We start from the raw sequence: 14,325 nt of genomic DNA, 5'->3' as shown, positions 1-14,325 counted from the left end.
CAGGGGGCATTAATTGATAGTTTCTCGTGGCAATGAGGGATAATACCAAGGAGTTACGTTTTAGTCTCTGTAAATAATCACTCTTTGCTTTAATGATCGTCAAAACTTTATAAACAGTTATTTTAATGGTTGACTTGATTGGCCGCTCAGACGGAAGGTCAGGTGTTATGCTGGAAAAAGCCCCCCTGCCGTGAAAAGCCATCTCCTCTCCAGGGGCGCAGTGACAGCCGCTCGCCTGTAGATGGCGGGCTTTAATGACGCAGGGTGCATATTCTGGCAGACCCCTCTAGAATGTGCACCGCCTTCTATTTCTGCGGTTGAACGACTAACAGACACCAAATTCACAATATTTATTCAATCAGAGTATTTAATGGTCTAGTTTAGATTAACCACCCCGCCCCCCAAAACATGCGCCATCTACAGGCCAGTGGCCAGCGGGGGGGTTTTCGCGGCTGGGGGGCTTTTTTCGCCTTAACACCTGTTGCACTGCAGAAACGCTCACGTGCCGCAGACGGAGAGAGGTCGAGGAGAGAAAACTTCTGTAAACAAGGTAACTCTACTTTAACCTGGTCGTCTGTTTTTGTTTGATATCACCTCCTTGTAGCGTCTCATTAATAACTTATTACCGGCGCGTGACATATTTAGAGACGGGGTATATGTGTTTAATTCGTCACGTGCTAGCGCCGCGCCATTCTCTGCAGAAACGCTCCCGTGTAGCAGGCGAAGAAGACACGAGACAAGCTTGTGGACACGAGGTAAGTCTACTTTAGCTCGTCTGTGTTTGTGTCGTCGAAGCTCGTTGTAATGTCTGATTTATAATTGCTAATTAGCGTCGCGTGATTGTGGAACCAGCATTTTTTGCATTAAACACTACACTACTGTGGGTTTGTTTACTCTGTCAGTGAAATTGAGTTATTTCTCTCACAATATATCTTTCTTAATATTTTTTAATCGGTTTCTGCTCTTTTTTTTCATAAATGAAAGTATTGTTGACGATACCTCGTTGTGTAGTTTATTGGAGCACCCCCTGGCGGCAGGGCAGGGGAACGTTAACTGTGACAAAGGAAGGTTTTAAACGTGTGTTATTCATCATTGATCATTGATCATTGAAACAGATTACATATGACATTGGCTTTTCAGTATGGAAGCAAATATAGATAAAAATGCATAAGCCAAAATGCTTTTTCCATTAAAAGGTTGTGGCTGCATTATTTAACTCATAATCATATTGAATAATCGACCTTTCAGACTGCGTTTTTTGTCTTTAGGTTGCACGTTTTGTATTACAACTGAAAAGAAAACATAAAGACGAGAATGTGTTTTCGTTTTCATGGCCACCCTGCAAAAAATGGTACAAAATTCAATTTGACTTTGCAATCGGTAGCGGCTCAGGAGAGAGATGTCTGTGAACACACTTCACTCATTACAGCCACATTTTTACCTGCACCAGGAGATCCTGACCTGCGCATGGCTTCATAGTTTTAGGGTTTGGATGATTGAGTCACACCACACTTCCATAACTTTGAAATTATAACGTATTTTCTGCAAATGCATTTTAATGTGGTTTTTGCTGTATATTCAGTGGTTTGCATGTAAAACAAAAAACCTATCGCCCGAACAGGGACTTGAACCCTGGACCCTCAGATTAAAAGTCTGATGCTCTACCGACTGAGCTATCCGGGCTCTGAAATCTGTCTTGAGGTGACGTCAAATTTACAGAAATAGCCCGTGATGTTGACCATAAATCTTGGTTTTTGTTGGTCTTTCTCGTGAGCTTGTATTTTATAATGTGTTGTTTTTCTGAACAGTGGCCCAGTAGAACCGGCTGCCGTGAAATAGCAAAACAGGAAGTCACAAATCTATAACAAAAGAGACAACAGAGAAAACATCAAAACACACAGAAACAAGAAAATAAAGATACTGTACTATTTTGAGTTTATTTTTCCATGTTTTTATTAACATTTTGGTAATAAATATACAGTTAGATAATTTTATTTTAATGGAAATATAAAAGGACTTGTCATTCCTCTGTTCACCACCAGAGGGAGCGCTTTCAGCAGCACAGTGACTGAATCCTTTCCTTTGTTCACCATTGATAATAAATGACAGAACATGAGTGAATAAGTGAACATGATGGTTTCCCAGGTTTGGTAAACTGTGTATTGTAACCGTCTATGACTGCGAGTGTATTTGCGACTGTATTCATTGCCTTATTTCTTCACTGAGCGTTACATCACTGCTGTGTATTTCAAGACTGTACCTCTCAGAGTGATCAACAGGTGGCTCCGTGGCGCAATGGATAGCGCATTGGACTTCTAGTCAAGCACTTGAGGAGTGATTCAAAGGTTGTGGGTTCGAGTCCCACCGGAGTCGCATTTTTCGCTCCACTTCACAGTGACTTTCTTTTTTAGATCACTTACAGCAATGCTTTAAGGTTTTAGAGATTAGGAATCCATTAAACACTTTCTGATCCTATCCTGTCACCACTAACTGGATTTACCATGTGTACCTTTACCGTGACTCAGTGCTCAGGATATCTACAAAATCCAGCTGGGAGCAGAGAAACAAAGATTTCATTCCTTACAGGAGTCATTACAGAGACCTGCAGGACTTCAGTCCAGAGCAGATTCACACATTACAGCTTGAACTTCAGTACAAAAGCACTCAGTAACACTGAAGAACTTAAAAGCAAGTTTTTTTGGTAAAAATTAAGAGGTTATTTACTTTAAGTAAGAGAACGATGCTCTACAATCTGGATTGTGGCTGAAACTACATCAGTAATTGGAGGAATATGCTCTATAATCTGGATGTTATCTGAAGTTCCACCAGCAGTATTTTCACTGTTTCTTCCTAACGTTGAGGATGTCTTGTTTCGGAGTCCGGCTGCTGTGACTGCAGAGGGGGCTGCAGCTGGAGGCTGCGGACCCGGACGCAGCAGATAAAGAGCGCGGCGCGAAGCGGCAGAGACTAAACACAGACAGCCAGCCTCGTCCATCACACCCTGCACCATGGCAGCAGCCCCGAGGACGGCTCTGGCTCTCCTCCTCCACCTGCTCTCGTCCACCGGAACGGTGAGAACTCCGCATGTAGCTTCTTATTTTAAAGACAAACTTTTAGTGTAGTTATTTAGTGACTTTGTATCTCATCATTCCTGTGCCATTAGAAAATGGCAACATGGGGCTGGAAGCAAAAAAGAGAATGAAATATGTAACTGTGCCATTTTATGAACAAAAATTTAGAACACAAGACATAATTGTTTTTATCAGAAAAGTGAAGGAACTCATACTGAGTACACTCAAATTTTCAGGTTGTTTATTTTTTTGTCATGTTTCTTTTCGTGGTTCTAGATGCTTTTTTCATGGAACAATTGAAAATATTGTAGATTTACTTGAAACAATCAGATTTTCTTTGAAAGACTTCTCAGAAAAGCCAAAAAGTTACTTTATGACTTTTACAAAGAGCAGCTCATCGTCTGCAGAACCTGATGTGCTGTATGATTTTTACTCTCAGCTACAATTAAAGAGTACTTAAAAGTCTGTTGATGGATTTTGTGCGGATAAAACCACAAATAACCTGCTCCCATTTTACCGCCGTGGTCGGCCCATTTGACCTGTGTTTTCACCCTGGATGTGGCGTCTGTGGCCTCAGGCCCCGGTGCCCTGCGACAAGAAGGTGGCCCGACTGGAGGCGGAGATCAAGAGTCTGATGAACGTGATCAACGATCAGCACAGATACATCCTGGAGCTGCACAGCAGTCAGGGCCGGCAGCTGGAGCACCTTCCCAACACCTTCCTGGGCTCCGACGAACTGTACAAAGGTACGCTGAGCTGTTAGCATGCTGCTAGCAGTGTCGGCCTGCAGCTAGATGTTAGCAGTGTTACTCATGCTAATTCTACTTGAAGCTGCTGTGGATACAGACTGATGGATGGAAATGCACCATGCAGTGGGATGTGTTAAATGTTGCTGTCTGGAGGACTGAGTTGGTTCAGGATTATTGAGGGTTGAGAAAAGAGTTTTAGGTCATGCTAGCTGCTAACACAGGAACAGGACAGAGAAACAGCAGCTGCATGTTTTAATTTTAAGGATTTCTGACTTATTGCTGCCAAAAGTAGTGAAGTTACAGTAATAATGACATTGTAATGTGATGTGTGTGTGTGTGTGTGTCAGACTGCTCCGAGGTGTTTGATGATGGGAACGTAGCCAGCGGACTCTACGTGATTCGTCCGGATGGCTCTCCGACTGCGCTGAGCGTTTACTGCGACATGAACAACGGTGGAGGATGGACCGTGTTCCAGAGGAGGCGGGACGGCAAGGAGAGCTTCGATAGGTGTGTGTGTGTGCGCCCGCGCGCGTGTGTGTGTGTGTGTGTACGTGCCTGCGTGCATGTGTGTTTGTGCATTTGTGTACGTGTGTGCACATGTCTCATTTACCTTCAGACAGTCTGAGGTTCAGAACATCAGTTCCGTGCGTGTGTGTGTGTGTGTGTGTGTGTGTGTGTGTGCGTGTGCGTGCGTATGTGTGTGTGTGTGTCTACAGAGCCTGGGTGGAGTATAAACATGGCTTTGGAGACCTTTTCTCTCCTGAAGGAGAGTTCTGGCTGGGAAACGACGCTTTGCACTATCTGACCGCACAAGGTGTGTATGTACCGGAGTGTTTGCATGTTCTGTGTGTGTGTGTGTGTGTGTGTGTGTAACCTGCTGCCCGGTCTTGTAGGAAACTACGACCTGCGGATCGATATGGAGGACTTTGATGGGAACCAGCGATACGCAGAATACAAGAACTTCAAAGTGGACAATGAGAAGGTGAAAATCAAGCTGCACAGTTTCTTTTTCTTTACACTCTTTTTTTCCAAAAAGGAAAGCCTAAGTTGAATTTTGGTTTAGTTTTCCGAGGAAACATTTCCAGTCCGCTCTTTGTCTCCATTTCATCACAGAACTCTGAGTTTTGCTCATGAGTTCTACAGTCCTCGTAAATAGTTCTGCTGGATTCTCAGTAACGATGGGGGATTCAGGGAGTTTGTGCGGCTCACTCTTCAGAATTTATTGGCGCTTCTCCTTCAGAGTGAAAATTTTACACCATTTACTACATCATCATCTGCATACATGGAGACACTGGAATCGCCATAGCAACCAGAGTCAGCCAATTATTGGACAGCCTTTCTTTCTTTATTTCTCTGACTGGCCGACATTTTTTAAAAATCAATCAGAGGATCAGGGTTTACTTTGTAATAATTGGTTGGATTACTGAGAAGAAAGATCAGTACTTTATAATTTCACTTAGATATTTTCTTGACATATGTAGTATATTTACTTGACAAAGTAGTACAAAGTAACAAATTCTTGAATAGATACACGTGCGAAAATTTTTTTGTATCTTACTGAAAAATTTTACAAGAAGTGCTTTTCCAGTGGGTGTGGTTTGGTAAGTAATACTTTTCAATTGTTTATAGAGAAGTAATCAAGCATCTTCAGCAAAAGTAACGTGACTGACAGAAACTCTTCCCACCTCTGTTTTTCCCACCACATCTCTCTCTCTCTCTCTCTCTCTCTCTCTCTCTCTCTCTCTCTCTCTCTCTCTCTCTCTCTCTCTCTCTCGCTCTCTCTCTCGCTCTTCCTCTCCTGCTCTCTCTCACACACAGTCTGTATGTTGTTGCTTGAGCCTCTGTTAACTGACTGTCAGTGAACGCAGCACTGTGATGTCATCACGTTAGCAGGAAGTGAAGTCGCCCCTCACCCCGGTGATGATGATGATGATGATGATGATGATGGTGGTGGTGGTCTGTCTGTCTGGCTGTAGCCTTCTTTGCTTCGTTTCCCAAAACATTCACCTTTATTTAGACTAATCGTTCCACCTTCTGCAAGGTCGTCTGCCCCTCCCCTCTCGCACTCCTCATCCATCCTCATCCTCCTCCTGCTCTCCTCCTCCTCCACCCAGCCTCTCTTGTTTTTTTTTCGACATCTTTTCTCAGCTTGTGTTCCCTCGCCATGTCATAACATCCATGTTTCCCACGGTCAGGACATTGATAGCTGGAGTACAGGAGCCGAGCGCCAAACTCAAAGGTGGAAATCAAGTCAGAATTACCCCCTCCCCCTCTGTAACTTCACAGAACATGATTTTAAGAGCAGACAGAAGATGTGCTCATCATATTAGCATGCGTCTGTAACATTTAAAAGTGTGTGTGCTCTGAAGGATCAGTACCAGCTCCATGTGGGCGAGTACAGCGGGACCGCCGGTGACGCCCTGCACGAGTGTCAGAGACGAGGCAAGGCCTGTCTCCACCTGGACGGCATCAAGTTCAGCACCTTCGACCAGCCCAATGATATCGGCAGCGACATCGGCGACCAAAACAACCGCTGCATCAGACACAGCAAGTCGGGCTGGTGGTTCAGCAAGTAAAGTATTCACACACACACACACACACACACACACTTTTGTGTTTTCTACCTTGCTCCACTGGCTTGTATCAGATTGTATGAATGTTTTCAATACAATATGTGGATTGTGTTCATTTCTGTTGAATTGTGTAGGTTTTTTATTGGTTTGTGTCGGTCTGTGTCACTCTGTTTTTGGTTTGTGTCAGAGTCAGTTTGTCACTCTGTCAGTGTGTGTCTCTCCTTGTTGGTCTCCGTCAATCTGTGTCGGTCTGTGTCACTTTATCAGTCTGTGTTGCTCTTTGTCATTCTGTTTCACTCTTTGTGGGCCTGTGTAACTGTTGGTCCATGTCACTCTTTGTCAATCTGTGTCACTTTTTGTCAGTCTGTGTCACTCTTTGTTGGTCTGTGGCACTCTTTCTCAGTCTTTGTCACTCCATTTTGATCTGTGTCACTTTTCGTCAGTCTGTGTCACCTTTTGTCAGTCTGTGTCACTCTTTGTCGGTCTATGTCAGTTTTTGTTGGTCTGTGTCACTCTTTGTTGGTCCTTGGCACTTTTCGTCAGTCAGTGTAACCTTTTGTCAGTCTGTGTCACTCTTTGTTAGTCTATCACTTTTTGTCAGTCTGTGTCACTCTTTGTTGGACTGTGTCCGTTTTTGTTGGTCTGTGTCACTTTTTGTTGGTCTGTATCACTCTTTGTCAGTCTGTGTCACTCTTTGTCGGTCTGTGTCGGTTTTCGCCAATCTGTGTCACTCTTTGTTGGTCCTTGGCACTTTTCGTCAGTCAGTGTAACCTTTTGTCAGTCTGTGTCACTCTTTGTTAGTCTATCACTTTTTGTCAGTCTGTGTCACTCTTTGTTGGACTGTGTCCGTTTTTGTTGGTCTGTGTCACTTTTTGTTGGTCTGTATCACTCTTTGTCAGTCTGTGTCACTCTTTGTCGGACTGTGTCACTCTTTGTTGGTCTGTGTCACTCTTTGTCGGTCTGTGTCACTCTGTTTTTGGTTTGTGTCAGAGTCAGTTTGTCACTCTGTCAGTGTGTGTCTCTTCTTGTTGGTCTCCGTCAATCTGTGTCAGTCTGTGTCAGTCTGTGTCACTTTATCAGTTTGTGTTGCTCTTTGTCATTCTGTTTCATTCTTTGTGGGCCTGTGTATCTGTTGGTCCGTGTCACTCTTTGTCAATCTGTGTCACTTTTCGTCAGTCTGTGTCACTCTTTGTTGGTCTGTGCCACTCTTTCTCAGTCTGTGTCACTCTTTGTTGGTCTGTGTAGGTTTTTGTTGGTCTGTGTCATTTTTTGTTGGTCCTTGGCACTTTTCGTCAGTCTGTGTCACTCTTTGTTGGTCTGTGTCACTTTTCGTCAGTCTGTCACCTTTTGTCAGTCTGTGTCACTCTTTGTTAGTCTGTGTCCATTTTTGTTGGTCTGTATTACTCTTTGTCAGTCTGTGTCACTCTTTGTTGGTCTGTGTCACTTTTCGTCAATCTGTGTCACTCTTTGTCGGACTGTGTCACTCTTTCTTGGTCTGTGTCAGTTTTTGTTGGTCTGTGTCACTCTTTCTTAGTCTGTGTCTCTCTTTGTCGGTCTGTGTCACTCTTTCTTGGTCTGTGTCACTCTTTCTTAAGTCTGTGTCACTCTTTGTCAGTCTGTGTCACTCTTTCTTGGTCTGTGTCACTCTTTGTCGGTTTGTGTCAGTTTTTGTTGGTCTGTGTCACTCTTTGTTGGTTCTTGGCACTTTTCGTCAGTCTGTGTCACTCTTTGTTGGTCTGCCACTTTTTGTTGGTCTGTATCACTCTTTGTCAGTCTGTGTCACTCTTTGTTAGTCTGTCACTTTTTGTCAGTCTGTGTCACTCTTTGTTAGTCTGTGTCAGTTTTTGTTGGTCTGTGGCACTCTGTCAGTCTGTGTCACTCTGTGTTGGCCTGTGTCATCTGTCTCTGTGTCACTCTTTGTTTTGTCTGTGTCACTCTGTCGGTCTGTGTTGCTCTTTTTCAGTTTGTGTCTGTCTCTGTCTCTCTGTTAGTCTGTGTCACTCTTTGTCGGTCTGTGTTGTTCTTTGTCAGTTTGTGTCACTCTTCGTCAGTCTGTGTCACTTTTTATCGGATTCTGTTGCTCTGGTCAGTCTGTATCAGTTTGATTGTGTGTCGGTCTGTTTTGCTCTTTGTCAATTTGAGTCACTCTTGTCTTTGTTGGTCTGTCGGCCTGTCTCTCTATCAGTGTGTCTCTCTGTGTCACTCTGTTTCTGTCACTCTGTGTCACTTTTCGTCCTCTCTGCCGGTGGAGATGCTCAGCCCTCCTCTCTGACTCACTCAGGTGTGACTCGGGGAATCTGAACGGTCATTACTACAAAGGGCCGTACAAAGCCATGACGGAGGACGGCGTGGTGTGGTACACCTGGCACGGCTGGTGGTACTCCATCAAGTCCGTGGTCATGATGCTGCGAGCCTCGGACTTGGAGGGGGCGCCGCTGGACCTCCCCGCCCCCCCGGGGAATCAAAGCCAGGCCAAACCGGCGAGCAAGAAGGCGGACCCCCGCCGGCGACTTTAGGTGGAGAGACGTCGTCCGTCGTTAATGACGTCAACTGTTTTTACTCGCTGGTAATTTAATGTTTGTTCTGTTTGATGTGAGAGTCAGAGGAAAATCAAAGACACTTCTGACTGTGTACCTTTTGCGTCCAGATAAAAATGTTTCAGTCCCAAACATCCTGTGATCCTATGAGTGAGTCAAAAATCCGTTTAGGTTTGATGAAATCCTGATATTTCCCACATCTTTTTTCTGGTTGATGATGAAACCTTCTGCGCATTTTTTGCTCGAATGAAGTGATAAAATCAAGATGTGTTGCATGAGATCAACAGAAACAACTTGTTGTTGCTCAAGAGTTTGAACATTAATGATGTTTTATCATATGGGGACATCTGTAAAAAGTTCCTCTCTGCTCACAACCTCATGAAAAACCAATTAAAATCCACCAGCGGAAATGCAATATTTGACGTTTGCAGAGAAAATGTAATTCAAATATTCAATTACATTTGGAAAAAAAAGTGAAAAAGAATTGAGGTCGCATTTATGTAACATTTTCAAGTGAAAACTGAAAACTTTAGTTGCAGTCCATATTCTCCTGTAAAAGCAGTCCAGCTTGGTTGTCTGTGGATATGAACGTCAGTGTACCTGCTATTGTTCATGTTTATAGTGTTTTGTTCTCTATGTGCATGTGTGGTTTATTAAAAAATAAAAGAACGAACAAAACAAGAACTGGTGTATCTTGTGGTTTGGCATACTAAATCCATTTCCAGAATGTTGCTGTCGAACACAAAACTGATGCCTTTTCAGGGAAACGGCTTCAGTTAATCACTTTTTTCTAAGATATGATAATGTTTGAAATTTTTTGATTTTTAAACCAGATGAATGAGTTATGTTCTGTGTCTTCTGGTGGAGTCTGAAGGAACCACAGTAGTGAGGTTAAGCTGTGTGTTTGAGAAACATTGCAGCACTTGGTTTCAGCCGAGCCATCAAAGTATCCGTCACCTCTGTGCGGCTGGTTCCTTCTTCACATTACTGCAGGGAAAAACTAAGATATTTTGCAAAAGCTGAGTTCAAACCATAGGTTTTTTATTATTATGTATTTGTATATCAAGAAATTATTGAGAAAATAAGAATACTGGGGGGAAAAATAAGTCTTGTTTTTAGGTGTGAACTGTGGATGAAGATGTTTCTTCAAAGCTTTTGAAGCAGCGCCACCTGCAGGCTCCTCCATGTGGCTACAGTGTGTTGGAAATGAGATTTCTAACGTGGGCAGGAAGACATTTCAGACAGGCTGAAGGTCAGAGAGCTTATAAAAAGAAACACTGAAAATGTTTCAAATGAATAAATCCATCAGCCTCTTGAATGTAGCTGGAAATGCAATACTCATTTAAACAAAAATAAGGCATTTATCAGAAACCAGTCAAACTTTTAGAAGTTGAGAATAAATAATAATTACCCACAAACTGAATATAGACAAGACTGACTACAGCAGCTAAAAGATCCACTGGAAAAGACAGAAATGAGATGATGGGTTTCATCTCTTCTTCCTTTCTGCACCCACCCCCTCTCCCGCTGACCACAAAGTCTGTTGGTATGCAAATGAGCTGGAGTCAGGTTTCTCAGCAGAGCAAATACTACTAACAACATAATTAAATAATAAAAGGCACGGTGATTTTTTAAATTAGAGGTCTGTTGTGACCCAGGTCATGAGCAGGGCAGGTTCAGGTATGTTCTGGTTTTTGACTACTCCATTTTTGAACCAGCACTTCATTTAGTCCATCTCAAACACTACTTAATGAAATTTAAAACTTGATCTACTGACGTTACTCAGTTTTAACCAAATATTAAGGTACTCGTAGTTGCAAAGTTTACTTTTTCAACCCCTAATTCGATTTTCACTGTATGTGAAAATGAACGTGACGATATATAAACATTCAGACTGGCGTTGTCAGTGTTTCTCTATAAAATGTGATCAGTCGTCACCAGTATCAAGAGCTCAGTGTGAAGGTTTGATTGAAATGTGAACTTATCCAAAAAATGCTAAACGTACATAAAATCGTTTCCCGCAATATATTTGTCTTCTTTGGGTCGCAAGAGCTCCACCAGCAGAAGCTTCGCCCAGAGGTCATCCAAGGTCGAGGCCTCACAAAGTGTACGAGCGCATCCACCCACGCGCCTCCATTCCCACCTTTACATCTGCCCTGGATGAGGTTCTTTGAAACATTTTTATTTCATTTGAAGCCGTGTAATATAAATAACTCCTACTGTGAACGTTCAGACGGGATTTGAATAAAGTCGCCTAAATTTTTTGTTTTGCTGTTAAAGTATTAGCATATGAAAATACTGAGGTCGAGTTCAGCTTTCTGCGGCTGAGGCCCCACCCCTTTTTCTTCATCAGCCAATCGCTGTAGAGCACATAACCGAGGAAACGCAGCTACACAACATGCACGGCTCATGTTACATAAAAGCTGAGGCTTCAGTCGCTGTCTACGCTGTTGGTCAGAACAGAAATCAGCCAGCCACGCTTTAAGTGAAAGTAGTGAAGGCACAGCTGTTAAGATGCTGATCTTTAACTACATTTATTTGACCACAGGAAATAAAAAAAAAACAACAAAAAGAAAAGAAGCAGCAGCTCAGCTTGACCTTGAATAGATTTATTCTGAGTCCAAAATCAAAGAGAACAAACAGGAGGCAGCTTTCATGGACTGAGTGAGGCAGGTGTGGTTTTATAAAACACAGGGGGGGGGGGGGGGGGGGGGGGGGGGATAAAGCTGCAGGGGGGTAAACACGGCCTGAAGCTCAGCCTGAACGTCCACAGCTGGTTACATTCCACAGGAGATGAAGGTCGAGGCCGCGAGGAGCAGACATGCAGAGGGTCTGAGGGTCCGGCGGTTCCAGGGTCCGAGGTCAGACATGAGTAAGCACATCAGTGATTGAGCTTCGCTCTTTGGAGGAAAAAGTAAATAAACCCATTTTTGAAATTAAAAAAAAATTAAAAAAAAAAAAAAAAAAAAAAAAGGGAAAGAAAAACAAGGCGTCGTTTCCTGCGGGGTCAAACCCAAACAAGCGTCTGTTTCCGTGAAAACCCGGCGGCAGCATCGGGTCCAGGGGAGGACGAGACGCACGAGTCCCACGTCACGCTGCACCGCAGGAAGGGAAACAAAGAGGGGACGTAGTCACAACCAGGCCAGGCGCTATGTACACCCTGAGCGGTGCCTGTCAGGCTCTCTCTCAGCGGGACGCCGGCGTGCAGCGCAGACGCGCCGCTCCCACGCTCACGCCGCCACGCGGCGCCTCCGCAAACTGACGTCCAAACAACACGTCTGAGTTCACGTCAGGAGCCGCCGCTCCGGCTCGGAGGGGGAGACTCCCTGGAGGACGAGGACGAGGAGGAGGAGGAGGAGGAGGGGGGTTATCTGGGCGATAACGGCGCAGCTGTGGGGAAGGAGGCGGAGTTCCGCGGCGAGCCGAAGGGCGAGGAGGGCGAGAGGTGGCGGGGGCTGGCCAGCAGGTCGCCGTTGTGAAGCTTCCACAGCAGCTCCTCGTTCTCCATGGACAGGCGCTTGTTGACCTTTGACTCCTTCTGCAGGGTCTGCTGCAGGATGGCCTGCTCGGTGGACAGCTGCCTGCAGGGGGCGACAGAGAGCCGCAACAATTCGACAGTTCACTCATGGACATTCTGAGTTTCTACTTCACAGATGCATCCTCAAATTTTTCTCATTTATTTCTTTATTTTGTCCAGTCTTATTGCACAAGTCCGGCCCCCAGTGTGTGCGTGCGTGCGTGTGTGTGTGTGTGTGTGTGTGTGTGTGTGTGTGTGTGTGTGTGTGTGTGTGTAAACGCTCTGCAGCAGGACGTACCTGGAGATGGCGGCGTGTTTGTCCATCCGGGCCTTGTAGTCCTCGTTCTCCTGCTGCACCTTCTTCAGACACTCCTCCAGCTTCACGTTGGTCTCCACCTGCAGCGCACAATCACACATCTGAGCACGGAAGGCTCTCTCTCACACACACACACACACACACACACACACACACACACACACACACACACACACACACACACACACACACACACACACACACACACACACACACACACACACACACACACACACACACACACACACACACACACACACACACACACACACACTGAGACAGCAGCTGTGATTCTCACCAGTTTGTCCATCTCCATCAGCTTCTTCTCCTTCTGGTGCAGCTGGTTGTTCTTCATCTCAAGAACAACCTTCAGACTCTCCAGCTCCTGCTCCAGGTACACCGTGTGGGAGTCCTTCTACACACACACACACACACACACACACACACACACACACACACACACACACACACCACTGAAGCCTGCTCTAACTGTACCAACAGCTCTGCAGCTGTTCTCCCTGACAGCAGAGAGGCTCTGGCTCGTATTTACCAGACTCTTGTCGCAGAGGATCTTCCTCCTTTCTTCCTCAGCCCGCAGCTTCTCGTTCAGCTCGTCTTTCTCTGACGTCAACTCGCAGATTTTCTCCTGACGGGACGAGACGCAGGGAGAAACGCTTCAGTCACACTTTACTGCTTATTATTTTGGAAGATGGCGTCAATGGGAGTGCCGACAGGGGAGCGGTTCTTACAGACAGAGAGCTCTCAGTCTCTTTCAGAGTTTTCTCCAGGTTCTCCAGATCTGTCTGCTGGACCCTCTTCAACTCTGCACACACACACACACACACACACACACACACACACACACACACAGTTTCAACATGTTAATTACAGTTTATTGAAGTAAGTCTTGTGAAGGTATTGGGTATTCTGCAGCAGTGTGTGTGTGTGTGTGTGTGTGTGTGTGTGCGTGTGTGTGTGTGTGTGTGTGTGTGTGTGTGTGTATGTGTGTGTGTGTGTGTGTGTGTGTGTGTGTGTGTGTGTGTGTGGCGCTCACCCTGGACGGAGGAGTCGTGCTGCTGTTTCAGAGCCTCCATCTGCTGGCTGTGAGCCTCCTCCTGGCTCCTCCTCTCCGCCTCCTGTCTGCTCCTCAGCTCCTCCACCTGCAGGGGAACAGACCGTCTCATTCTCTCCTCCTTCTCATGAACAGGTTTAATAACTCCTGAGAGGCCTGCAGGAGGCGCCATCACCCACCCGGTGAGCGGATGATGTGTGCACGAACATGACTGAAAATAGAGGCTCCAAATAACCGAACCGACGACCGACTAACCACGCAGCTGCCTCGTCATGTTCCCGCTGCAGGACGACGACTCTCATACATCTGGTACATTTTTTAAAAAAATATTTTAACGAGCCGACGTGCACAGACACAGAGATCAGGTTCAGACATCAGCCCCTGACAGCCAATCGGAGCCCAGCATGAGGAGGGCGAGCCTGAAGCTGAGAGCATTTAACGACCTGTAAAGCAAACGGCAATAAATCCAGCTGCAGAGTCCCTGAACGCC

General features: G+C 45.2%; 2 protein-coding genes and 2 non-coding genes across 4 annotated transcripts in view; 2 read left to right on the top strand and 2 right to left on the bottom strand.

The window, feature by feature from the left end:
• Nucleotides 1-1,610: 1,610 nt before the first annotated feature.
• trnak-uuu (transfer RNA lysine (anticodon UUU)) lies at nt 1,611-1,683 on the bottom strand. The gene has a single exon. It is a non-coding gene; the product is annotated as a tRNA-Lys (tRNA).
• A 598-nt stretch (nt 1,684-2,281) lies between these two features.
• Nucleotides 2,282-2,373, top strand: trnar-ucu (transfer RNA arginine (anticodon UCU)). The gene is given in 2 exon segments: nt 2,282-2,318; nt 2,338-2,373. It is a non-coding gene; the product is annotated as a tRNA-Arg (tRNA).
• A 635-nt stretch (nt 2,374-3,008) lies between these two features.
• On the top strand, nt 3,009-8,909 carry LOC115389814 (fibrinogen-like protein 1). The gene is made up of 7 exons (XM_030093387.1): nt 3,009-3,071; nt 3,649-3,817; nt 4,168-4,327; nt 4,537-4,634; nt 4,714-4,802; nt 6,190-6,392; nt 8,675-8,909. The coding sequence occupies exons 1-7, from the start codon at nt 3,009-3,011 to the stop codon at nt 8,907-8,909; spliced, it is 1,017 nt and encodes a 338-aa protein (XP_029949247.1).
• Nucleotides 8,910-11,523: 2,614 nt separating this feature from the next.
• The window catches only part of LOC115390721 (microtubule-associated tumor suppressor 1 homolog), a 26,902-nt gene continuing 24,100 nt past the window's right edge, over nt 11,524-14,325 (bottom strand). The window contains exons 12-17 of the mRNA XM_030094702.1: nt 13,818-13,923; nt 13,513-13,586; nt 13,314-13,409; nt 13,062-13,178; nt 12,746-12,843; nt 11,524-12,511 (exon numbers count right to left, since the gene is read on the bottom strand). Coding sequence (XP_029950562.1) covers nt 12,298-12,511; nt 12,746-12,843; nt 13,062-13,178; nt 13,314-13,409; nt 13,513-13,586; nt 13,818-13,923 — 705 coding nt within the window. The 3' untranslated portion in view covers nt 11,524-12,297. The remainder of the gene's footprint in view (nt 12,512-12,745; nt 12,844-13,061; nt 13,179-13,313; nt 13,410-13,512; nt 13,587-13,817; nt 13,924-14,325) is intronic.

This window comes from Salarias fasciatus, chromosome 6, assembly GCF_902148845.1.
Source record: "Salarias fasciatus chromosome 6, fSalaFa1.1, whole genome shotgun sequence".
Lineage (NCBI taxonomy): Eukaryota > Metazoa > Chordata > Actinopteri > Blenniiformes > Blenniidae > Salarias > Salarias fasciatus.
This window is presented reverse-complemented; position numbering and strand designations above follow the sequence as displayed.

Bases quoted from the DNA above. Each gene is read 5' to 3' on its own strand.
- LOC115389814 (XM_030093387.1), top strand. From the start codon at position 3,009: ATGGCAGCAGCCCCGAGGACGGCTCTGGCTCTCCTCCTCCACCTGCTC. The intron at 3,072-3,648 runs GTGAGAACTCCG...CTGTGGCCTCAG, and splicing joins TGCTCTCGTCCACCGGAACG to GCCCCGGTGCCCTGCGACAA. The intron at 6,393-8,674 runs GTAAAGTATTCA...TGACTCACTCAG, and splicing joins TCGGGCTGGTGGTTCAGCAA to GTGTGACTCGGGGAATCTGA.